At 42.5% G+C, this 27,054-nt stretch overlaps 1 protein-coding gene across 1 annotated transcript in view; it reads right to left on the bottom strand.

The window, feature by feature from the left end:
- Positions 1-22,471, bottom strand: part of RAB3GAP2 (RAB3 GTPase activating non-catalytic protein subunit 2) — a 59,473-nt gene extending 37,002 nt beyond the window's left edge. The window contains exons 1-8 of the mRNA XM_070401223.1: positions 22,272-22,471; positions 8,873-8,943; positions 5,479-5,602; positions 4,090-4,171; positions 2,208-2,255; positions 2,054-2,129; positions 1,634-1,735; positions 307-406 (exon numbers count right to left, since the gene is read on the bottom strand). Of these exons, the coding sequence (XP_070257324.1) occupies positions 307-406; positions 1,634-1,735; positions 2,054-2,129; positions 2,208-2,255; positions 4,090-4,171; positions 5,479-5,602; positions 8,873-8,943; positions 22,272-22,386 (718 nt within the window). The 5' untranslated portion in view covers positions 22,387-22,471. The remainder of the gene's footprint in view (positions 1-306; positions 407-1,633; positions 1,736-2,053; positions 2,130-2,207; positions 2,256-4,089; positions 4,172-5,478; positions 5,603-8,872; positions 8,944-22,271) is intronic.
- Between the last annotated feature and the right edge of the window lie 4,583 nt (positions 22,472-27,054).

Below are 27,054 nucleotides of genomic sequence, written 5' to 3'. Positions count from 1 at the left end.
TCGACGCTCAACCATTGAGCCACGCCAGCCGGGCTATAGTGACTACTTTAAGTGTCCCCAAGACAATCAGTTTATAATGGGCTAAATTTCAAAATTTCAAAAACTATGAAATAGCTATAAAAATTCAACTGAATTCTGACTTAGTAGAAAAGCATGTCTATTAGAGATGCACATTTAGCCGAATCCGTGAACAACCCCATTGTTCCTGTGCTGGTCACACTCGCCTCTGGCAACTCATAGGTTAAATAGGTTACATGAAATTAGACAAACATCACCACAAGTTAGCTATTTCTTGCCAAAAATTACCTTTTGCTACCTGATTTCGACAAGCACGAAGAGACTGAAAAAGGCTAAATCCATCAATAGTCACAATGGCAGCAGGATATAAGATACTCAGCTCTTCATTCTACCAAAGAAAGAAGAAAATAATAAATCAGCATTGTCAAATAAATGTATTCATTTTCCTATTAGAGCCTAATGTCATGACTAATGTAAAGTAAAAAACATTATGACAACAACCGTCAACCACCAACACAAAACAACCACAAAAAAACAACACAAGCAGAGGAAAAGTAAAAATAAATGGAAAATTAATTTCAGAAAGTTTCTGGCCAAGGAATTGAGATTCTTCTCAAATATAAACTTTTGTTCATGGTGAATAATGCTTTTAGGATACAAGGTGAGATTAACAAAAAAGGTATACGTTTTATAAAAATAAAATACAGTCATTGTGCAAATACAAACACTATATAAAAGTAGAAAGAAAAAAGGAGACTCACCTGAAATCTCTGACAGGTCTCAGTACATATCCTCACATATAATCATACACTTTTGTGTGAGAATATACCACATATATTATCCCATAACATGTTTTAATTATTCAATAATACGTTAATGATTTTCCATTTTGCTAAGCGAACAAGTAGTTTTTCATTATGGCTACACAGCAATTAACTAGGCATTGCTTTACATTACTAATTAACTCTCTCATAGGAATTAATGGGTATTAATTTAGTCTTTCCTATAAGATTAATTTCTTCTATTGCTCCAGTTCTTATAGCTCTAGTCCATCTATAATGCTAGTTAAGTCCCCACAGGCACACAATATATACACCTGTTAACTTCAAACCTTTGGAAGCAGGGTGGTACAAAGAAGGATCGAATATATGGGGTGTCCCCCAAAATTGTATACATAGTTTGAATAATTATTAATTCCAATGGGTTAAATCTGAAAAGAAAGAAATATCAAATTGAGCTATCAGGAAAAAGTGTGTATACATTTTTGGGGGGATACCTTGTACATATATTTTGATACCTAAACCCAAATTAAAACGATATAAAGTTATATAATATCACATTTTTAAGTCACTATTAAATTCTAAAAATAAGAAACCTTTCTTGGGCTTCTGACTAAAGTATTTTGACTGCAGAACAAACATGCAAAACTTCATTAAATAAGTTAAAGCATGACTGGTATTCTCTTTGCTCAGCTGTAAATTGGTTGTATCTCAAGAATGTGACTGTACAGCTAACTGTGCCACCAGACAAAGATAGCTTTACCTCTCCACCTGATAAAGAGGAAGACACGTCTTCAAGTAAAGCCACTGGTACTTGAATACAAACTCTCACATACCTGCTCAGTCACGCCAGGATGTCGTGGGATCTCGTAGGTCCTGCATTTAAGCTGCAGCACAGGGTCCTCATTCAGAAGCTGTGCGAGCAACAGCACACCGTTCTAGGAGGAAGCACAGAGAAGGGCCCGGCTTGATTTCTCACCAACATACCTGAGCCGGTGCGGCCAGGCAGGGAGTACCACGTCCCCAACAAGTTCTCCATGGACACCAGGTCCTCTCTTCTCAGAAGAATACAGCTTCTCTTCTGTATCGCTCTTACCAGAACTTTCTACCACCACCCTTCCCCTGTCCAACCTCCACCTCCATAAAGCATCAACTATGCGCCCCCAACCGGCAGGAATGAGTCACAAACGAGTACAGTGGTGCCTAACTCGGTGTCCCAGTCACTGCTGTTTCTGACCAGTGGGCCCAGGGCTCACCTCCGTGTAGAAGCGCACGGAACCCGAAGTGAAGCCCAGCACGATGCAGGTCCAGTCAGGGCGGCCCGTGGAACTCCTGCCACAAACAAAAGCCATGACCAGAACGGCCCAGCAATCACAGCAAAGCAAACAAACCCCTATTCTCCATCCTTACCTCTTCTGGCTTGCCAGTGGGATGCACAGGGCACTGGTGACATGCTCCCTGAGAACAAAAACAAAAGTGTGAGCTTATCTCATGAGTGGATGAACTGCTTTTACTTCTCTCCAATGGACCAGTCTGACTCAGCGTCTCAGTAAAATCACAGTAAAACTCCACCGTAAGCCTTGGCTGGTTTGGCTCAGTGGATAGAGCACTGGCCTGCAGACTGAAGGGTCCCAGGTTCAATTCTGGCCAAGGGCACATGTCCAGGTTGTGGGCTCCATTCCCCCAGTGTGGAGCGTGCAGGAGGCAGCCGATCAATGATTCTCTGTCATCACTGATGTTTCTATCTCTCTCTACCCTCTCCCTTCCTCTCTGAAATCAATAGAAATATATTTACAACAAACAAACTCCACTGTAAGTAGGACCATAAAATCCATTCCCACGAAAGGCAATGCCACATTCACTAGAGGGTCATTTAAAAGCAGTATTTTTCATTCTGTATTGTCATGAAAAGCATGAAAGTAAAGAAAGCAAAACCTGTTGACACACTGTGATTATGTACACAGACCTGAGACAGTATCAAAGCTCACCGGGCTGTGGCCACAGCCCACTCCCCTCTCCTCCGCATCAGTGAGAACTTGCGGGAGGGCAGGAGGCGCTGTTGGTCACGGGAGTGCAGGTCTGCAGAGCACAGACTCCAGGGACCTACTGTGCTTCAACCAGTGGCTGCTTTGTTCAGATTTTGCACAAACTCGCCGATAACCTATCTCTAAGCACAGGTTAGGGTGGATGTTCCCTAGCGGTTCTTTTTTCCTGACATGTCGGCTTGAAAAATTTGTCAGGAGCTCAGAGAACAAGCCCCAAAATAAAATAACTCCTTGACTGATTATTATTTAACCAGTCAACCCCAGGACCGTTAGGAGAAACTGGAAATACTCTTGCCCACACGCCAGGGAATCACTGAACGAAGTCGACCTTTTTGCTTGTTGTCTGTAAAGGAATTCAGCCATGATGTTTGCGCTGCACTCGTGGCAGAAATGAAGTGTCTTTGAAATGCTTTAGACTAAATGACTTACTAGTAAGGAGAAATATTTTCATTTTTTGATAAGAGTATCTACAATGTGCAGGCATGTACTCCGGGCTCCCACTTGGCTTTCTTTTATCTGAATTCAAAGTCTAAAAAATCGTATTCATTCTTATCAGAGAGCTTCGGGTCATAAAAATGCGATTCGAAACAGTTTTGGCTCCAGGTTCAGGCTAGCAGCTCTATCCTGTAACCATGTTAGAGATTTGATTGTATGACTCTTACTGGGTTAGCAGGAAACCTTGAATTCACCAACTTGCTTTTTTGAAGTATTTGTGAGGTCTAAGCATTAATGTAGCCCTGGGGTGGTGAACACAGAAAACAATGTAGAGATGACATGTTATAGAATTGCACACCTGAAACCTATATAACTTTATTAGCCAATGTCACCCCAATAAATTCAATAAAAATAAAAATAGAAATGAAAAGAAAAAAAAGAATTACTGTACCACTGTCCCCTTTATGTACAAGTCCAATGCCAGCGAAGCAGAGAAGACAATTACTGCCCTTGACTTTCTGGCTGAATAAAATTAGCAATAGAAGACGGCGGAGAAGACAAAATGTGGGAAAGATGTTATAAAATTCTCTCTGACCTCTTCTTTAAATCCTCTCCAAACAGTTGTGTGTGTTTTTAAGAAATCACATGATGAGTAAAATTAAAACTTGCTAACTGAATCATGCTCTACCATCTCAAAGTTGGAATGAACATACACTTTCCAAAAGATGAAACGTAATAGATTCGCTTACAATTCAAACAATTTCATATACGCATTTAACACACATAGAGGCAAAAAATTAACCGGTACCTACCCTTCTTCGACATTTAAGGAGCCACTCCAACCAACAGCAAATTGCATTTCTTCCTTTCCTTTATCACTATATTTCCATTTTGCTGAAAAAATTAAGTTATCATATAAAATAACTGTAATATACTAAAACAGTAATTTATAAATTTCACTCTTGCCCTTTAGAACAGCGTTCTCAACCTGTGGGTGGCGACCCTTTTGGCGGTCGAATGACCCTTTCACAGGGGTCGCCTAAGACCATCCTGCATATCAGATATTTACAAGACGATTCATAACAGTAGCAACATTACAGTTATGAAGTAGAAACGAAAATAATTTAAGGTTGGGGTCACAACATGAGGAACTGTATTTAAAGGGCCAGAAGGTTGAGAAGCACTGCTTTAGAAGGATGAGTACAAAATTTAATAGTTCTGTATTAATAGATTTGGGTCATAAATATAAGAGAACGCTCAAAAATTTTAATAAGATATTTATAAAACTCTACCTTTCGTCTCTCCTTCCTCCAATTAAATCCATATAATAAAGTTATTCATTCATATATACCCCCAACCTATTTTATGTATAAAACTACTTTTATCTTCAGATGACAAGAAAACTTCCTGTTAGATTCATGCTACTGGAGGGTAAATCTGCTTTATAAGATCATCCCACAGCCACTCAATATAGGATCTCATCTTGATCAGTGAGGTTTTCCTATGCTCTGTATACCCAAACCGTAATTTTAACCTTCAGCAAACATCATGAGCTGAACACTTATGTCCCAAATAGGAAATTGCAGTACTGTGAGTTTTCAATTGTAGTTGACAATCTCCTCGCTCTCATTATTACTAAAAAGGGTCAGTGGCCGAAACCGGTTTGGCTCGATGGATAGAGCGTCGGCCTGCGGACTGAAGGGTCCCAGGTTCGATTCCGGTCAAGGGCATGTACCTGGGTTGCGGGCACATCCCCAGTGGGAGATGTGCAGGAGGCAGCTGATCGATGTTTCTCTCTCATCGATGTTTCTAACTCTCTATCCCTCTCCCTTCCTCTCTGTAAAAAATCAATAAAATATATTAAAAAAAAAAAAAAAGGGTCAGTGGCCCGCAGAGCTCTGGCTGCCCTTGCAAGGACTGGGCAATGCCTAGCCATGTCTCCGAAGTGCCACAGAGAGATGGCTAAGTGTGTGCAGTCTAGAAAGAAAAACTGAGAGGGAAAACAAACAAACAAAAAACAACAACAAAAAAAAGGAAAAAGACAAAGAAATACAAAGTTTTATACACTATATAACATAAACTTTCGAATGCCACCATATAATGCATACAATAGAAATAACATCTTTTCTTTCTTGCTAATACATTTTCTGTTCTAGTCTATGCATTAAAATGAAGGCCACTGGAAAATAACAGATACTCACGCACTAGAAATACAGCTTTCTGCTCCCGGGCTATCACCATAAGATCATTGGTTGGCGACAAGGATAAAACGCAATCTTGAAGCCAGGAAGTTTTTTGTGTTTTGCAAGTGTTTCCCTCTTCTTCCTGTGGGTAACATGGCAAAGAATGTATATGCAACAATATCGAGAGTATTTAAACTTAGCTTGTCCACCCTGAAGGGCAAGGGGGAAGAAAAAAGGGAAAAAGAAATCTTCCCAATTATTTCATAGAATTTCAATAATATTTCTTATCAAAACATGTTAAAGATGACCAGCAAAATGTCCACTACATACAAACCTCAGCTTTGAATATTAACACCAAAAATTTTTAACGTAAACAAATATAAACTAGCAAGGCATTAAAGAAATATTACATAGGGGTCACTCCGAAAATGACTATTAGAAAATGCAGTAATAATCCTATGCCAGAGACAGCCAGGCTGTCTGCAGCCAGATAGCAAAAAAGAACTATCTGATGAGTACGGCTGTAAAGATCTGTGAACCATTTGCTACATCTGACACTTTTTTTTACTTGACCTGAAAGGTTTTTTCACTTTTTCAACTGAAAAATTATTCATGTATAAGTGAATTTCCAGAGTTAAAAAAAAAATCAACAGATCTTAAAAGGTCTGCTTTGGAAAGTCTCTCTCATATTCCTATACTCTAGAGCAGTGGTTCTCAACCTTCCTAATGCTGTGACCCTTTAATACAGTTCCTCATGTTGTGGTGACCCTCAATTTCATTGTTACAAATTGAACATAATTAAAGCACAGTGATGAATCACAAAAACAATAGGTAATTATATATGTGTTTTCCGACGGTCTTAGGCGACTCCTGTGAAAGGGTCGTTCGACCCAGAAAGGGGTCCCGACCCACAGGTTGTTGAGAACCGCTGCTCTAGCGCCAAGCCAGGCAATCAGTTCTGGTTGCATTTCCAGAGAGGCTTTCAGCACATGCAAATAAATACATTTACTACCCTTTCCCCCTTTTTCTAACACAAATGGCAGCACACTACATACAAGCGTTCACAAAGGTAGGTTACAGAAGAAGACTAATAATACAATATCTAATAAATAAAAGCATAATATGCTAATTAGACTAGATGTCCTTCCGGACTAAGCTGGGGCTGCAAGGGAAGCCCGGGTCCCGGTTGCCAGCCGGTGGCCAGAGGAAGGAAGGCCTACTCTTGCATGAATTTCATGCATCAGGCCTCTAGTAACTAATAAATAATACAAGAGTGTGGGTCTGTCCCATGTCAAATGTTTCAGATGTTTTGAGTCCAAGTCCAAGTGGAACAGCAGAGATGAGGAAATCCCCTCGCCAGTGTGGGTCACAGTGAACTAGTGTTGAACTAATTTGCTTATATAATGAACAAAGCTTGATTTCCAACTTGTCAAAAAAGCCTTAGGGAGAATGTTCAGTGAGTACCAGCACACACTGGGCACCGACAAGATGCCAGCTCATCGGTTTGTTTTGTACCATAAAGGCATCTGCCTACCAATTAGGTTTTCTGAAAACTTCCCCCATAGTAACGGGGCCCATAGTCACCAATACTGCTCCCTGGAAGGTGCTGATTCTAAAAGAACACCATCATTTGACAAGCTAGTTAATTTCCCAAGAGAAGCATGAAATTAAAAAACAAAACAAAAACAGCACCACCCAGGACTACCTTGGCTTTCCACAAAGACTAGCCCCTACCAATTACTAAATTGAACATTAAATGCACCCATTGGCTATAAGCATAACTCCTGCTGGGGCTTGGGGAGAGAACGTATAATTTTATTTAAATATGGCCTAAACTTCAAGGACCTGTTTTCTTTGAATTGAGAGCAGCAAAACTTTTTCTTAGTGTGCACAAATATGGACTATGAAACCTAGATTATAAAAAGGAATTCATTCTAAATAACTAGGGCTGTCACATATTTTTAAATTTCTCTTTCTTTTGATTTTAAGCCCACAAATTTGTCAAGTGATTATTTTTTTTTTCACAATGAAGCAGGTGGTAAAAATTGCAATGATGTAACCAGCCTTTCTAGTAGAGCTGGCCCCTACCGGGGCTGGTAAACTACCCCTCTGTAAACAGAGTGGCACCCGGTTTTGGTACCTCAGCTGCTGCGGTGACCAGATTGCCGGAATAGTTTTTCAAAGTTGTCAACTTTAGTATAATGAGTCCATGATTTGCAATTTATACTGTCACTGTCACTGTGCTTTCACAGACATTTACATACTGCAGCGGAGAACGCAGGATAATTAAGGGGCTGTCAGCAGATTCACTGTAATTCTCACCAGTTTCCCATCTAAATCATAGAAATAAAATAGTCACCTACACTTTCTAAACCAAGAGATGTAAGTGCTTCAGCAATATTGAAACACAAAAAGTAAATAATGCTAAATAAGTAGGTTTGTCTCCTCCCAACCACCCAGTCTGCTATTAACATATGTAATGTCCAATGTATCTCAATGTTTTTTTTGTTTTGTTTTGTTTTGTTTTAAGGTAGCAGGACTTTTCATTCCCAAACAAAATTCTATGCAACAGACTAATATATGACACAGATAAAAGCAGAGCGGAGGAGCAATACAGCAGCTCTGTGGAGCCCCAGCACTCTCACAAGTATGACAAGTACTGGTCTAGGTCTAGGCCATCTTCCACACTAGAGACTACAATTCTCAGATGCAAGGTCTAAGGTCTTTTCAAAAATTAACATGGGGCCAGGCAAGAGGCTCTTTCTAAATGTCATTACTAACCTGATTACAGGTGATCCAGCGAAAAAAATTTACAAACACAATTAGTCACATAAACCTACAATTTCAATTTCAATTTTTAAAACAACTTTTCTTCCTAACTTTAAAGGAAGTTAATGATAATTCAGTAACTCTTACAGTTTTACTTCCACTGTCAATTCAAGTAGGATTGATTCTATTATTATTTACTTTTAAATTGTATGCATACTATGATCCCATTTTAACAGAATTCTGTTTGCTCATTCATTCAGTCACTCCACCAGCATAAAGCTATAGCAAAATGCCTACCTACATAAGCCCTTAAAGTCAATAATGAGACTTGCAGGGAAGGTAGGTGTTGAGTTTGCTGTCTGTTTCCATTCTGATTAGGTGGCTACAGCATATACTTTTGCATTTCATACATCGGCCAAAATTTGCTCTTATTCTTGTTCTGTCTCTAGATTTGGCTACGCCTTTGGAATGGTTCATAACCATAGAGAGCAGTGGAAATAACACGTATCTACTTAGAACTTTTAAGTACAAAAATGCTCTTGACAAAGATTTTAAAATGTCAGCCTAACACTGCAATGTGTCACCATCATTACAAGAGGAAATGCCACTATCAAAGTGCGTGCACACGCTGATAAAGACTCACCGGTTCTTGAAGAGCGGGCTCTGCTTCCTCCCATGCTCCCCACCCATCATCTTCCCAGTTCGCTGATTTACCTGTTTTAAAACAGATGAAAAGTACTTATAGGAAATATAGAGCTTAAAGTGTTTTAAAACATTTTCTCTAAACATAATAAAGCCAACCCTGATATACAGTAAACATTATATAGATGTATAGTATATAAATACTAGTATAATGCTGACGTTAAGGAAGAAAATAACGGTAAACTATAGTATATCAGGATATTGCTTATGTAATAATAACCAGGAAACATATGACCTAAATTTCCAAATCTATGTCATAATATAACTGTGCAAGTTGTTTGGATCTTAAGATACTGGACATCCACATTTAAACCAAACTGCAACGGTGACTTTAAAAAAAAAATCTCAAAATGACAGCATTTGTTACTTAAGACATTAGACAAATTAAATATACACAGTGACAAAAATGCCTAAAGTTTTACAGAGATGTCTTAAAAAGTGAGTTATTTTTTGATAAGACAAGGTATCAATGAAAACTAAGTATTGAAATGACAGATCTACTATTCTCTACCTTTTTTGGATATTCTGTGATTTCTTACACATGAGAACATTTTCGTGGATTAAAATAAGATGTTCAACAAACACTGTAACAAGGAATTAAAAATCCTATATGTTTGGAGAGTATGATTCCTTACATTGTTCATGTTACATGTTTTTATATAATATTTTTGAATTTATCTTTTATGGTATCCCATCAGAAAGAAGGAATAAAACTATCATTTTTTAAATCATTTACTCTGAGTCAAACAACAGATGAATGATAAGTTTAGGCCCCAAAATCAGATTGCCTAGGTTCTTAGCCTGGATCCAGCATTTACCAGCTCTGTGACCTAGAGCAAGTTACCCACCTCTACAAGCTTTAGTTCTCTCACAGTAAAAGCTTGGAAAACAACAGTACCTACATCTCGTAGGGCTGTTATACGATGTAAACCAGGTCGCATACTAAAGTCCTCAATGCCCAACATGTAAGCTGGCAGTGCTAGTGCTCAAGATTTAGCCATTACAACACTATAAAATATGAACAAAATACTGTATTGAAACCAACCAGCTTTAAGAATCTAAAGGGAAGAATCAATTAAAAAGATGGACTGAACCTGATATCTAGTATGCCTACCGGTAGGAGGAAATAGATCTATCTTTCCCATCTATGAGGTTTTACAAGTTGCTAAAATCGATTAGGTCTAGATGGCAAAGAATGTTACAGTCTAGTATTTGGAATCATTGTTCAATTAGCTTCACGGTAATAATACTCTCTTAAATCTCTGGGATTTAAATACCAAGTAACTGCTTCTGAGTACACATTGCTAGGTATATATTAAGTCCTCAAGGAGCACTATTTTCTGATTAACAGTGTACAATTTACAAAAGGTTTCCAAATACATGTCCCTTAAACAGTGCAACAAATGTTCTGTTAAATACCATGGGCAGCAGGAGCAGAGCAAAATACAAACACGCTCCTTAAAGAATTTGTAGTGTAGTTAGTGTAGGGGACAAACATATAATTATAATACATGCTGAGTGTTGTAACTGACTACTATGGGAACCAGATGAGGCAGTAAAGAGAGATGAAAAAAACAAAGTGAGGAGTCATCTTAAACTAAGTCCTTCAAAAGTGGCCAGGAACCCTGCGGATATACTTGAGAAGAAGGTCAGCTCGAGCAAAGGCAAAGAGGCAAGCAGACGCATTGCGTATACAGGGGTTATCGGGTAACAACTGACACGTATGCCGCGTTTCTATGTGCCCAAGTGCTTTCTAGACATTAGTTCACTTAAAGCTCCACAAGGATCCTGTATCATCCCCCTTTTACAATGAGAAAACAGATCGCTTCGTTTACACAGCTTAACCACCATCACAGGGGATTACCTGGTGGAGTGGGGTTTGAGTCCAGGTGGCCTGAGTTCCAAAGCCCATGTCTGCAAGTATTCTGTTACCTAGTATACTCATTCTCCTACAGCTTATGAAGAAGGATACCATTAAGAAACAGTGGGGCTGCCGAAACCGGTTTGGCTCAGTGGATAGAGCGTCGGCCTGCGGACTCAAGGGTCCTGGGTTCGATTCCGGGCAAGGGCATGTACCTGGGTTGCGGGCACATCCCCAGTGGGGGATGTGCAGGAGGCAACTGATCGATGTTTCTCTCTCATCGATGTTTCTGACTCTCTATCTCTCTCCCTTCCTCTCTGTAAAAAATCAATAAAATATATTTAAAAAAAAAAAAGAAAGAAACAGTGGGGCTTACGGTTAAGGTCGAAAGTAAGAATGGTTATTATTTTAATATAGAAACATTTCCTGGAGATTGAGACTTGCAGTTTTTTTGTGTGTAGACCTTGGAAAATTACAGTTTGTTCTGTGGCAACCTAATTCGGTTAAGTAATCTCTTTATTCTGCTAATTTTTCCATTGCACCAAAAACAACTGCCTCATTGTGGGGCTGGTGGCAACTAGGCCATCCATTTGCACTGTTTTAGAAAACTCACTGGGCTCTGCTATGAAAAAGCAAAGTAACTAGCAAAGTGCATCACTCTAAAATCCAAGATTCAACTTTTAAATTGCTGTAAGAATAATGTGTTCATCAAATTACCACAATCTTTGAAAACCATGCAGAATGTATAGCACTTCATGAAGGTCAACTAGCCATTCATCCATCCATCCATCCATCCATGAAACACAGCATCTCTTCTGTCTTGAGCACTGAGCTAAACGCTGGAGATACAAAAGCAAATAAGCCTTCAAACAGATGAGTCTGCGCACATTACCTCTGTTGAACGCTGTACAAAACCAAACCATGAAAACTGTGTTCTTTCTCCTCCATCCTGGCATTAAAAGTACCTGACTCAATTCACAGATGACTCATCTGATCAAACAGAAGACAGCAGCAATCTGGACTTCCTGCCCCTGCAGAGATCCAACATCTCTTTATGCCACAATTCAACACATCCAGGAAGAGGAAAACCTTGAAAAAAATGCTTTCTTTTATACAAGCTATCTGTGTTTATGACAGCTTAGCCATTTCTCCATGCCCCTGAGGGGGGAGTTTCTATTAAGAAGTGGGAAAGAATTTAATCAGGCATCTCCCACTATCACAGGAATACATTTTCCAAGGAGGCCACGGTACAAACAGAGGTTAAAGGAAGGTGAAACAAAGCTATTACTCGGGTAGCTTAAAGATGTTTTTGAAGGCTCGTCTAGAATCCCAAGTCTCTTTATAATACTATAAGAAAATGCACTCCAAATTCTAGTCGTCTTAACAATGGGAAACATTTTAAAACAACCGCCTGCAAACTGCGCACTACCTTTGTGGCTATTTCTATGCAGCGCCAGTGATAGAATTTCTGCAGCCTCCTGACTTCTGTTAAAATCATCTGACACTGTTTTGCAGGCTGCTAAGTCCAAATCAACGGAATTGAGCAGAAAATTAAGAAAATGGCATTCACATTCAATGCCTTCATACAGCCAGAGCTAGTCTCTTCTGCTGATTCCCCTCCTTCTCCAGGTAGCGCTAAAATCTCGGCAAGGACGAGATTAAAGTAATGAATTAGGGATGACTGAAGTTTCGAGGTGGACCCACCCACGAATCTGAGGCAGATCACTAGCTTCAAAGATAAACTTGAATACCAATAAAATCTGATCCTAAACACCTTTTTCCTACCATCCGTCACCCTTCTTTCTTTTTCTCCACTTGGACTCTTCCCTCACTGGTGGGCAGGCGTTAGCAGCACTATCCAAGGAAAATATCATGCGAGCCACACAAGTAATTTAAAATTTACTAGCAGCTATACTTGAAAACTAGGTGAAATTAATGGTAATAATATTTTATGTAACGTAATAGTCAAAGTATTACCATTTCAATATGCAATCTATGTTCACTGACACATGATATTATTTTACTGTGTTTTCCACACTCAGGCTTCGTAGTCTGTGTATGTTACACTTAGAACACACCTCAGTTTGGGCTAGTCACATTTCAAGGGCTTGCCAGCACAGTGATGGTGGCTACAGCGTGAGACAGCCCCGGTTCTTACACTTATCAAGTTAACTATTAGGTCTCCGGATGCCTGGCTTGGATAACCACCTTTACCTCTAAGGCAGCAGTTCTCAACCTGTGGGTCGTGACCCCTTTTGCAGTCGAACGACCCTTTCACAGGGGTCGCCTAAGACCATCCTGCATATCAGATATTTACATGACGATTCATAACAGTAGCAACATTACAGTTATGAAGTAGCAACGAAAATAATTTTATGGCTGGGTCACAACACGAGGAACTGTATTTAAAGGGCCAGAAGGTTGAGAACACTGACCTAAGGAGTTATATGACTGGGCAATTTAACTAATCTCTTACTGCCCTGGCTTCCTCTTCAGCAAAATGGAGCTAGTCATTGTATCTACTCATATATACAGTTAATATATGCAAAGCACTCGGGACAGTGCTTGGCACGAGACACCCTTAAGTGCTGATAAAATTATCCTTCTCCAAATACAACATCCCCAATTCCTCCTTCTCACTCTCTGCCTCTGCCTCACACACACTGTCTCTACCTCTCCAGATTCAGCTTTTACTCTAGGGCTCAGCGGAATCCTTTAGGGAGTTTACTTGCATCCACCAATGATCTTTCTCGCTTGTGAAACCTCAGCATTTGGCTGTGTTTTTATTTCAGAACTTAATTACAAACTGCTTGGGTCATCTGTTGAGTTGTTAACTTGTCTGGTTTTTCATAAATATAGATACCTCTGTCTATACAACTAACGATTAAGCCTTGGAGGGCAGGGAGTGGGCGTACTGTATGTGTGCCAACACTTACACACACACATACCTATTCTTTTCACATTCTTAGCCATCTTTCCTAAAATTCACCAAAAATCAAGGATGTATTGAAGATTCATTTAAAGTACTAAGAAGACTGTCCACTTAAAATATTTTTTTAGTCCACCTCCCTTGCTGAATACCCTTCTCCCTGATGCTACACCACATCTTGAATCATACTTGCTCTCTTTCTGAATAAAATTCATACAGAGAATTAACAAAAAGCAACTAACTACCTCCTCACTGACTAGTAACTTGACTTTTCAGTCGTTAACTTTTTATACCCAGCACCAATGAAGACTAGAATAATTGATAACATAAGCATAAACCCTTGTTCTTACCCTTATCAAGTTAAATGTTTTGCCTGAATAAATGAAACCAATGACTTCAAAATATAAAATGTAACTATAACTCCTTCTGGAGAGAAGTTTTTCCTGAAGAGATCAGATTATACTAGTATTAAAAAAAAAAACCTGTTCAGTCTCTCACTTGATAAATGATATACTCACTGAACCCTTCACACCACTGAGAAAACACATTTTATCAACCATCAAAAAAATTACAGATGTCTTTTTTAGGGTTACTCCCAATGAATGAGTTATTCTACCAACAAAAGCTTAAATAAGAAATTCAACTTCTGCTTTCTATAGCTCTATTTAATTCCAAAAATACATCATTCTGATTTGCTCCTGAACAGTCTGTCCTCATAAAACTCATAAACTGCCTGTATGTTTTTCATATAGTAAGAACCTGAAGCTAGAAAGGAAATTGAATTCTAGAAGTGGGCAATTAATTTGACAGCATTTGCTTTTTCCAATATGAGTATGTCAAGATCGAGAACTAAATGAGACACTGAAATCATTAAATGTTAGGAAAAGAAAAACTTAATTTAATCCCTATGGCCTAATGAAAGATCTTATTAGCACAGAAGCAAATTCATTTCGGTCCTTCCAAGACAAAAAAAGAGAGAGATAATGTACTTGTTTCTATAAAGAGGAAGAACCTCTAGAAGCTATGACTTGTAAATAATTCAGGGGATCCAACACAATTTAGTTGGGCCTTTCAGGCCATGGCAAGGAAAGTATCACGTAGCAATACAAAGTTAAAAAAAAAAAAAGACAAAAAAGATTAACTCATGGAGAATCTGCTTCTGGATTTCCTATGCCTCAGAATCATTAATATTTTTCTATTTCTAGGGAGATGGAAATGGGAAACTAAATCTCATATTAGCATATTCCTTTCAGCACATAAACATGTGCAGCAATGTAAAATGAGGAGGCCAGCCCTGACCGGTTTGGCTCAGCGGATAGAGCGTCGGCCTGCGGACTGAAAGGTCCCAGGTTCGATTCCAGTCAAGGGCATGTACCTGGGTTGCGGGCACATCCCCAGTGGGGAGTGTGCAGGAGGCAGCTGATCGATGTTTCTCTCTCATAGATGTTTCTGACTCTCTATCCCTCTCCCTTCCTCTCTGTAAAAAAATAAATAAAATGTATTTAATAAATAAATAAATAAATAAATGAGGAGGCCATCCCATTTTCAACAGCAGGGGTTTAGCTCTTTCAAATCCCATGATTAAATCAGACTGGATCTTTAAGGTCCCTTTCGGTTCTAGAATTCTAATGACTCATATTGTCAAAGTCTGTATCACATAAGAACACATGTTCTGATAGCCAATTCACAGAGTGACAGACTGAAAATAGCTTTAAGCAGAAAGAGATTTATTAAATATGCTCCCTTTGCCCAAAGACATAAGAAATCTTCTGACCCAACTTAACAAAAACAATAAAACAGACTTGAAGAAATTTAATATGCCCTCTTCTCTGTTGTATTATTTGGTTTTCAAAGTAAGGGCAATAATTTGTTAGAAAGAACTTATATACCTCTTATAATTGTTTCCTACAACTTCATACTTATGTTACTGATTTGTTATATCCGAAGCAGCAAAGACAGGCATAACTAATCAGGTGAGGGAGGGTGTGCCATTATGAAATGTAGCTGAAGGTGTGTGAATACTGCCAGCTAAGGCTAATTTCTGAGTATTCTAAAGAAGCCAATTCGACATCTTCCTTATTAAATCCATCCTAATATTCAACTACTGTCCCTAGGAGAAAGCTTTCCTTAAATCCTTCCAATACCAGCTTAATCTTGCTATTACTTGCTGCTTAAAAAAACACAGAATATATACAATGATCTTAATACCACAAGAAAACCATTTTTCATTTATTAGAAGAGCAAAAGTCAGAGAAACTGATCACCCAGTATGATGACAAATATGTATGTAAATAGGCACTTCTGTTTGCCAAGGTTAGGGATGCAACTTTGAGTTAATTTTTGTACATGGGGTAAGATCACCCCTTTGTACATGGATATGCAGTTTTCCCAACATGTGTGCTGCTGAGACTGTCCTTTCCCCGTTGAGTGGTCTGGCGCTCTTGTCAAAGATCATTTGACCACATAAGCAAGGCTTTATTGCTGGGCTTTCTATTCACTGCACCGTTCTACTCGTCTGTCTTTAATGCCAGCACCATACAGGTCTGATTACTGTAGCTTTGTAATATGTTTTGAAATCAGGAAGTATGAATCCCCAACGTTTTTCTTCTTTTTCAGGGTCCATGTCTCGTTTTTTATGCATGCTATGATGCCAAAGAAAAAAGACTGGGAATGACTGAGCCCTATAAAAAATGTCTTCACACTTTTTGCTTATATACACTCCCAAAGACTTTTCCCTAGTATGTATCCTTTGCACGAAAAAAAAAGTGATTTCTGATATATTATAAACATGGGCATTTAAATTTTAATATAAATTTATATCATCCTTTTCAAGTTATTCAGTGGATTCTAAATACTATAGGGAAATGATACTCACCAACAGCCATTAAAAAGTATGATGACCTTCTCTAAGAGTAATTTTATAAGTCCTTATTTCTCCTTGAGTTCTGTTTTGCACTCCATTTCCTCCACAGAATACTATTCTAATGTAAGGTATTATTTACTTATTTATTCACTGCCCAACTCAGTTATAAATATCAGAAAGCTCTGGTCTAGAAGTCCAGGCTCACTGGAAATCATGCCACTGTAGGTGAAGTAGGGACCTATACCATCACCCATCTCTGAAATTTCAAAGCAGGAGACATTTTACTATCTGCTTAGTAGATATTAAATTTTGATTTAGTAGAAGCAATTATGATGGGTTCTCACTAATGTAAACCACTGGGAAACAGTAGGGTTCGATGTCTCCTTTAAAGCGACAGAGGACAGCCTCATTTTATAACTGAAGATAAAGAGTAACCAAGTCACGCTGCTATTCTCTGACAACTCAAATACCCAGGCACCAGCTAGCGCTATGTCTATGGCAGCTGCTCACATTAAAATAAAAGAATTATTAACCCAACTGATAAGCCTCTCAAATTATCACTGATCTAGGACAGATAGTTCATGAAAAGTAAGTAAATTTTCTTTCTTTCTTTCTTTCTTTTGGTTTTCCATATCCTCTAGACATTAGCTGGGATAAGAAATTAAAACTATATGAGCTAGGAAAAGAAATAATCTCATGATTTCTGCTTCCCAATAAAGTAATCATTTATAACACCAATAAAGTGAAGAAAAGCAAAGTTAAACACCACCAGCAATTTAAGGCAGGTACTATTTTTTCAAAATATATTTTTTATTGATTTCAGAGAGGAAGGGAGGAGGATAGGGAGAAACATCAATGAGGAGAAAGAATCATTGATGGGCTGCCTCCTGCACTATCCTGGGGATCGAGCCCACAACTCAGGCACGTGCCCTTGACCGGAGTCGAACCCGGGACCCTTCAGTCTGCAGGCCGATGCTCTATCCACTGAGCCAAACCAGCCAGAGCAAGACAGGTACTATTTACCCCAATCAACTAACTTCATTTTTACTCTATAGATTTCATCCTCACAAAAATTTAGGTTCAGGTTTTTTTTTTTTATAAAGAGCTCTTTACAAAACCTGATGTTTTGCAAAAGATGACTCGGAGGGATTACTGAAATCCATGGCCCTAGCATTTCCCAGAATTCCAAGTAAACTACCCACAGCAGGGCAAGCTATTTTCCTGATTTTTATTTGTAAATTAAAGCACTATTTAAACTATAAAATATAGTCTTGGCAAAGGGGCCGGGTAATAGGTTCTTTCTCCATTTACTTTCTATCTGAACTGATGTTAGCCATAATAACACCAACAAACATAAACCCAAGAATTTGATTTAAAAAGGTAATAAATTAAATATCTTCAAACTCATAGGCATATTGCAAATTAGCCTAGAAGTGTGGGGTACGATTATATCCCCAACTACCTGGATGGAGTTCATATCCTAAGGCTACCCTTCGCTGTGTGACCTGGGACAACTACTCCATTTGTACGTGCCTAACTTTTAGCACCCGTCACTGTGCCATGCAATATGGCAGCCAATAGCCACACGGGGCTATGTCAATTAAATAAAGTTAAAAATTCAGTTCCTCAGTGGCACGTGTTTCAAAGGCTCCACAGGCCTATGTGGCTAGAGACTGGCATACTGGATAGTGCAGACATGGCGATGAAAATAAAGAGGTGACATGATTGAGAGCAACAAATGAGACCGAGGGAGCGGGAGTGACTACTTTAGATGACATGGTGGAAAAGGCCTCACTGAGATGTTGACATTTGAGCTGAGACTTGCATGACAAGATGCAGCTGGCATGCAAAGACCTGCATAGAGCATCCAAGGCAGAGAAAAGGGCAAGGACAGAGGCCTCTGGTGCCAATGCGCTTGGCTGGTTTAACAACACGAAGTATGTTTGAAGCACAAGAAATCAGGGAGAGGAGCTTGAGGTGCAGGAAGTGGCAAGAAGGCAAGGCCTCAGGGGTCTTGTGAGCCATGAAAGAATGTTGGATTTTACATGAAAGTGCAATTGGAAGCATAGAGACTTCTAAAGAGGGGAACGTTACCATCTAAACTATGTCTAAGAACTCACTCTGGCTGCCTTTGGAAACTAATTACAAGAAACCCAGAGTGCAAGCAGGAAAACCTGGTAGAAGGCAGGTGCCACTGCCCAGGTGAGAGCAGATGGTGGCTTGGACTGGGAGAGTGAGATACAGAGACTGTGTTCTTTTTGTCTGCATTCCATCTACAGTCCTGTGTCTACTGTCCTTCACACCCTGGCTCCTTGAAATAGTCAACTTCCTTTTTTTAACTCCTCACTATCCTGCAAATATACGTTCTGCCCCCACCTTTCCACCGAAACTGTCCTCAACTCCCAGTCGCCTCCACCTTCCCCCAAACCAACAAGCACTTCTCTATCCTTACCTTAGCTCACCTCTGCTGCATTGGCAACAGCTGACCACTCTGACTTCTCAATTTCTCTCCTCCATCAGCTTTGGGGCATCCATCTCATCTACTTTCCCTCTCTCTTACTCTTGTTCAGTCTTCTTCCAATTAACCCCCCCCCCCCCCCCACTCAAACTTCAGTCCTCAGTTCAAGCCAACTATGCAGCCACACACTGCAAAAGATGTTTCCGTCAATGATGGACCGATTATACAAGGGTGGTCTATAAGATTATAACAGAGCTGCCCTAACTGGTTTGGCTCAGTGGACAGAGCGTCAGTCTGCGGACTCAAGGGTCCCAGGTTCAATTCCGGTCAAGGGCATGTACCTTGGTTGCGGGCACATCCCCGGTGGGGAGTGTGCAGGAGGCAGCTGATCGATGTTTCTCTCTCATCGATGTTTCTAACTCTCTATCCCTCTCCCTTCCTCTCTGTGAAAAATCAATCAAATATATATTTTTTTAAAAAAGATTATAACAGAGCTGAAGAATCCTCAATGGCTGGTGACTCTGAGGCCATCTTAACCTCACAGTACAACGCATTACTCAGTGTTTGTAGTGGTGCTGGTGTAAACAAGCCTACTGCGCGGCCGGTCAGATAAAGTATGACACATACAGTCACAGTAGCAGGCTGTACCACTCAGGTTTGTGTAAGTGCACGCTACGCTGTTCACACAACAGCATGACCACCTAACAGGACGTGACTGCATACGTAATCCTTGAAACTCATCGGACACTGATAACTCTCAAATGAACATCCCTGACCCAGGAATCCTTACTAAGTTTTAGACCTCTGTATCTGGTATTGGGCTGGACCCCCTACCTGGGCATACCACAACATTTAAAATGCAAAAGGTTCCAAACTGATCTCCTTCATTCTCTCATTACATTCCCTTGCTCAAGTCAAAAGCCCAGAGAGGCATCCTCAACTCCCTCTCACTCATCAGCTATAACGCCCATCACCAGGTCCTGCAGATTCTACCTCCTTAATGCTCTCCAATCTAGCCCTTCCTCTCAAGTCCTGCTCAGGCTGCTTTGGTTCAAGTTCACATCACTTCTTGCGTGGATTATTAGAATAGTCTCCCAACTAACTTATCAGCTTCCTACCTCTTCTGCCCATGGCTGCGGAAGCACGTCATAGTGATTCAAAAACTTCACTGACGACATTAAGTTCAAATCTGACCATCCACGTCGCTTCTCTGGCAGTGGTTCTCAACCTTCCTAATGCCACGACCCTTTAATACAGTTCCTCATGTTGTGGTGACCCCCAATTTCATTGTTACAAATTGAACATCATTAAAGCATACTGATTAATCACAAAAACAAAAGGTAATTATATATGTGTTTTCCGATGGTCTTAGGCGACCCCTGTGAAAGGGTCGAGACCCACAGGTTGAGAACCGCTGGTAAAGCCTTTCGGAGGCATCCCACCACTTTTCACGAGGCTTGTCATGATCCAGCTCCCTCCCTGTTACCTTCACAGCCCCCCACCCCCACCCCGAACCCCCCACTCAGCCCCCCACATTCTCCTCTTTCAGGTTTTCTTAGTTCTCTAATACCCTGTCATTTCAGCCATCCTTCCTCAGCACATGTTATTACCGCTCCCTTATTCATCCAACTACTACTTCAAAGGTAGGCTTACGCATTACCACTTCAGGGAAGTGTCCCAAGTGCCTCATAAAAATATATCTGCATTTATACATATATACATATATTCATATATGTACATATCTCACTCGCACTGCATGGTGGCTGCTCATTTATTTGTCCCAGTAAATTATAAGCTCCAAGAGGGCAGAGACCACCAACCTTGTTGGGTGTGTAGCACTAGAATAAATATTCAGACAGTTTTGATTTGCTCTCCTGGAAATTTAAAAAACAGGGTGGAGCTTATGTGGTGGGCCTTGTACCACCACCCCAGCACAGCCCAAAGTGACAGCAGGGGGCTGCAAAGCCAAAGGTGCTTCCGGTTGGAAATGTGAAGAAAACAACACACAAAACACACGCCCTCCCCACAGGAGGCAGGCAGGACGCTGAGGAGCCAGGCAGTGACTAATGAACCTGCCCCAGGACCTTACACTTCGTGGGCCAAGGCTGCGCCCGCTGTGATGATGATAACTGGCGGAAGGCCTCCCGTCTCAATGAACCTACATGGAAATGTCTCGCTACATGTGATGTTAGTTCTTGCTGTGGGTTCTCGCTCCCTTCCTGACAGGTTACTACCCTTACTTAGGAGTCACTCACTTGTCAATCAGCCATCTGGTCTCTACATCTGAAATGGGGGGGGTGGGGAGGGCTAGGAGAAGAGGGCGCAAGAGCGAAGATGAACACTTCTGGAAGGGGGAGCAGCGGTTCTCAACCTGTGGGTCGCGACCCCGTTGGCGGTCGAACGACCCTTTCACAGGGGTCGCCTAAGACCATCCTGCATATCAGATATTTACATGACGATTCATCACAGTAGCAACATGACAGTGATGAAGTAGCAACGAAAATAATTTTATGGCTGGGTCACAACATGAGGAACTGTATTTAAAGGGCCAGAAGGTTGAGAACCACTGGGGGGATAGGAAGCAGAAGGACACGGACCCAGGAGTGGGGGAGCCGGACTCCGGGATGGGGAAGCCGGACCCAGGGGTGGGGGAGCCGGACCCAGGGATGGGGAAGCCGGACCCAGGGGTGGGGGAGCCGGACCGGGGTGGGGGAGCCGGACCGGGGTGGGGGAACCGGACCGGGGTGGGGGAGCCGGACCCAGGGGTGGGGAAGCCGGACCCAGGGGTGGGGAAGCCGGACCGGGGTGGGGGAGCCGGACCGGGGTGGGGGAACCGGACCGGGGTGGGGGAGCCGGACCCAGGGGTGGGGAAGCCGGACCCAGGGGTGGGGGAGCCGGGGGGAAGGCGGGATGGGGCTGGAGCGCCGACAGCTGTCAAGGCACCGGGAACACCGGGTGGGAAGGCAGGCGGAGGAGGTGGAGACTCGCGCGGAGAGCCCAGGGCTGGGGCTGGGGGCCGGGACAGACGGGGACCGAGGAGGCAGGACGAGGCTTGGGGCAGGCGGCGGGGTGCTTAGGAGGAAGCCGGCGAGAGGCAGGCGACACCCACGCTGCCGGGCGGAGGCGGCTTGGGGACGCGCAGGGCGGGGGGTCTCCACCGGGGAGGGGGGGCGGGCGCGCGCGGAAGAGGGCGCCCCCGGGACGGGCGCGGCGCGGCGGGGGCACTTACTGGGGTCCCTCCGCAGGGCGCCGAGGGGGGTCTCCCCCCGCAGCTGAGGGAACAGGAAGTCGCGGGCGGCCGGCAGGTCCTGGAAGGAGCAGAACTGGACCACGGAGCAGGCCATGGCTCCCGGCGGCCCCGCCGGGCACTCACCCGACCCGACCACGCCCGCCCCCCGCCACCCGACGGGGGCCGCCGCCGAGCCCCAGAGCTTCTGCCACGCAGGGGCGGGGCCACCACACCGGAAGCTGTCAGCGCACGCGGCTCTCCCGCCCCCCCCGAGCCCTGCGCAGGCGCAGAACGGCCCGGCCTCCGCGTCACGTGACCAGCGGCGGCCCTGGGGCCCCGCGCCGACGTGGAGGCCTGGGACCGACTCCGGGGCGGGTTCTGCGCCGCCTCCCGGGAAAGAACCCCCTTTATTCATTCTGGCTTTTAGCCGGAGGTGATCTCTGGCTGTTGTCTGCGTCGAGCCCTGTCATTGAAGCGATCTTAGGGGTGCCTTGCTATTGGCAAGATCCTGACCGTGCAGAGAACCATCCCGGCTAAACCAGAGGCAGGCCGGTGGGGGACGGTGGCATGCAAGGGCCCGAGTTTGCAAAGATGAATGCCTCTTCCGCCCAGGCTAGCTTGAAATGCGCCTCCTGCAGATTCCCAGGGTGCCATGCACACCCCGTACAGTACTACGCGTCACACTGTTACTCGCTTACGCTTTGGACCTGCACTGGATTTCCCATTCATTCACCCATCCACCCATTCAACAAATGTGCGTTGCTGCTCGTTTCTATCCCAGACACGCGAGGCGTGGAGTATAGAGCAGAGAATAAAAGAGATTAAGTACTCGTTCCCATGGAGCTAACATTTCTAGCAATTGGCACAGGTAGTAAGCAATTCATTGATTACTTAACCATTTAACTGAAATGAGAAAAAAAAACCCACGATTTAACTGATAATGCTAAAGAAAGAAGTACTGAGTGCTGTGACAGCACATGACAGGGAACCTTGCCTAGTTTCTTGCTTTGTTTTATTGGGGGGGGCGGGGGGGGGGTGGATGGTCGCCAGGCTCAGGTACAGACTTTGTTGTGAACTGGAGTTGGGGTCTCATTTAATGCCCCTTCATGTCCACAGTGTCTAGCATAGGACCCAGCACATAGTGCTTAACAAATATTTGCTGGAGGCATAAATGGAGTAGAATGTGTACATCAGGTGAACAAAAGGAGCCATTTCTTTACAAAGCACTTTAGATTTTTTAAAGTACTTTTCCATCCATTGTCCAATTGGGTAGTCACAATGTCATCTAGAAAGTGTGTCTTTGCCTAATTTTTTAAATGAAGTCATGTAAGTGTCTTTGAGCAGACTCTTGAAGTTCATTTCAATTATTTTTCTAAAAAGTAAAAACCAAAGAAGGAATTATTTTAAAGTTAACACACAGCACTGTAGACACTCATGGGCTTCCCCAGAGAAACCTAAAGTGGTTGTCCGCTCTGAATGACAGAAAATGGGATGGAAATAAGTAGAGGGCATGTAGATGAAGTCCAGGTCATTGATTTCTGTCGGGGCTGTGTACACACTTCGTCCTAATAATAGAACTACCATTAATTTCTCCTCCATTAATTCCTGTTTCTAGAGCAGGACGAATTTCACAAAATAGGATAGATAATTCCTATGTGATCAGGTTCACAGAGAGCAGTTCTTCATCCATAAAATACCTGCTTGGATGAGATGTGCTGTGGGGTTCCTTAAGCACCAGAGACCTGTAATTCTATATTCAAAGCTTGCAGAAAAGGCAAGCCTTCAGTGCTCCAATTTTCCATCTGGAAAAAAAAAAAAAAAAGCAGTGCTTCCTCAGATCATCCAGTCCTGATGATTAAACCCCAAAATACAACCCCAATACCAAAGTAGAATACAATTTAAATTTAGACTCTTAGCTTTAGAGGATGAATAAAGGACACGTGACACTTTTTGGGAAGCGTACTGTGTCACTACTTGGAAACCATTCAAGTTCCTATTCAGGTAAATGCATTTTGTGGAAGTAACTGCTCTTGGCCGATTCCGCTGGCCTTTGTTCTGCCCTCAGGCATTCAGATATCTGTGCCAGGGGGCCATGGAGTTTCATTACTGCTGTTTCGATGGTGAAGTTCCTGACTTCCGTCCAAGTTGTATTGAAAAGGTTCATTCATGAATGTTTTTAAGGACTTTCGATACCCTTCACAGAAATTACAGCACATTCATGAACTGCACTCCTCCCCCAGGAAGTTGTAAAGCTGCGGGGGATGACTCTGGAGTTCTGTTGCCATGGTTTCCGGAAGGCGTGCCTTTTCTGCAAGCTTTGAATATAGAATTAGACAGTGAATGTCGCTCACTGCCCAGTCCGAAGAAAGCACATTGCAGGGGCGCTTGCCGAAGTGTGATTTCGGGGGCTAATTAAAGTGGTGTGACCAGCCTAATCACGAGAGGATGCTAACACGAACTCTCCCAGCGTCCACCACCGTGAGTTAGAACCCTGATCACTGTGGCTAAGAGAAAGATGCTTACTCAGCATGAGTAGCAGCAGGTCCTTGCCATTCTTGACCAGCAGCCTGAGGCTGAAGGTGTTCAGATCCAGGATGGACAGCGGCGTGTGAAAGAAAGAGCAATGGACATGGAGGCAGGAGACCTAAGGTCTGTCTCAGCTAGGCTGCGAAGATAGTCACGTGAACTTGGGCAATTCATGCCACCTTCCTGGACCTTTAGTGTCTCAGTCTAGAAAATGAAGAAGAACTTGAACTCTAAAGTCCATCCCAGGAATGTGTAGGTTTTGGTAAGAAATTGGGAAGGAAACGGTCTGGGAGTTGGAGTTGCTCAAAGGAGGGGGGCTCTAGGCAGGCACCAGAGGAAGAGGCCGGGTGGGCAGGAGTGAACTTGACACTGAGCATCCTTAAGTGAATCAAATGAGAGCCTGACATGATAACTGTGCTGCGGGCCCTCCTGGAAGTCTGAATTGAAATGTGAGCAGAAGCAAGGTCCATAAACAGCTAGTTTTATTTGCCAAACACCCACAGAGGATAAGTACCATCTGTCTTATTGAACTAGAGGTGCTGTGGTGAGCGCAGTGAGGTGAGAAGGACTAGCCCGCCAGAGATACTACCTCACTGGGGAACAGACAAACACTGAGGACTCTGACAAAAGCAGAGGCATGGGTGCCCTTTGGTACTCACATAGAGGTACGCTGGAACATTCTACAATACTTGATTACTGAGCATCTGCCTTTGAAATCCTTTAGAACTCAGCTCCAACATCACCTCCTGGGTGAAGGACCTGATGTTCCCAGGCAAAATTAGTTTTTTACTATGTAACTATTCTAAAACTTAGCACCTTGATGACGGTTTACCCACATTTCTGTCTCCCCCACTAGATGGTGATGTCCTCAAGGGCAGGGATTGAGACCTGTTTACCTTTGTGACATCTATTCACCCATTTATTCATTCATTGAATATATATATTTTTTAAAAACCTACTAGGTACCAGCAGCTAAATATATACATGGCTCATACCCAATACACAAAAGAAACACATATTTGTACTAACAGATAATAGATTGCAATGACACACAGAGGTAGATAGGCAGTTATAACTCCATTTGGAAAATGCAATGTTGGGCAGAGTATAAGGGAGAGCATAAGGGCACCTCACTTTGGGGATCAGGGAGGGCTTCCTGGCACAAGCATCATCTCAGCTGAGACCAGGAGAACAGAGTAGGTGTTAGTCAGATATGAACCAGATGATGTCATGGGAGTATAGAGGGTCAGTATTCTCAGGCACAGAGGAAAGAGAGGACAGAGTTTATTTAGAGGGTTGAGTATCCTTCGACCTGTCTAGAGCTAAAAGAAAGTGTTACGGTGAAGCAGGAACGGTAAGGAGGGGCGAAATCATACAAGGACCCAAGGGCAGGGACTATGGCTTATACTACTTTGTCTCTTTCTCCAGTGTCTACCAAAGTGCTTGACAAACAGGTGACTGGCTAGTAAATGTTTGTGGAAGGGAGGAAAGAAGAAAAGAAGGAAGGAATGTATATAAATGACATGGAACACGGATCGTGCCTGTCCTTGAGGGCATTGGACAGACAAGACAGCTGTCAAAGTATGGAAATCAAAACAGGTCCCAGCCCTAGCCGGGTTTGCTCAATGGATAGAGTGTTAACCCTCGGATTGAAGGGTCCCGGGTTCGATTTCGGTCAAGGGCATGTACCTCGGTTGCAGGCTTGAACCCTGACCCTGTGAGGGTGCATGCGGGAAGGCAACCAATCGATGTGTCTCTCTCACATCGATGTTTCTCTCTGTCTCTCCCCCTCCCTTTCATTCTCTCTAAAAATCAATGGAAAAATATCCTCAGGTGAGGATTAACAACAACAAAAAAAAACAGGTCCCATTTTATTAAATACCAGGAGAGAGCAGCGCAGGCAAACATGATGAGGTCTAGAGAGATCGCTCGCTGTGACCCGAGCTGCCACAGAAGCCTGCCTGCGTTGCATTGCATCTGAAGATGAGTAGGGTTTACTAGGAAGAAAAGAAAAAGGACATTGAGTCTTCCCAGGCGGAGGTGAGGGCCTGGAGAGAGAGGTAAGGTGAAGGAGAAAGTGAATCCTTTCTAAACTTCCCCTTTTCCAGTCGACTTGTTTCATCCAGCTGTTTGGAGGACATCAGTGTGTTCGCCGGAAGGCCCCATATCATAAGGCCCAGGATTCCACCCAGGAAGGTCTATTCATAGAATCAGAGTTAAGAGACTCAGGTTCATATACTTGACCTGAACAAATTTC

The sequence above is a fragment of the Myotis yumanensis genome, unplaced genomic scaffold, assembly GCF_028538775.1.
Source record: "Myotis yumanensis isolate MYYU_CA2020_CCGP unplaced genomic scaffold, mMyoYum1.0.hap1 SCAF_22, whole genome shotgun sequence".
In the NCBI taxonomy this organism is placed as follows: Eukaryota; Metazoa; Chordata; class Mammalia; order Chiroptera; family Vespertilionidae; genus Myotis; species Myotis yumanensis.
Note: the sequence above shows the minus strand (reverse complement) of the source record. Positions and strands in the feature narration are given on the sequence as shown.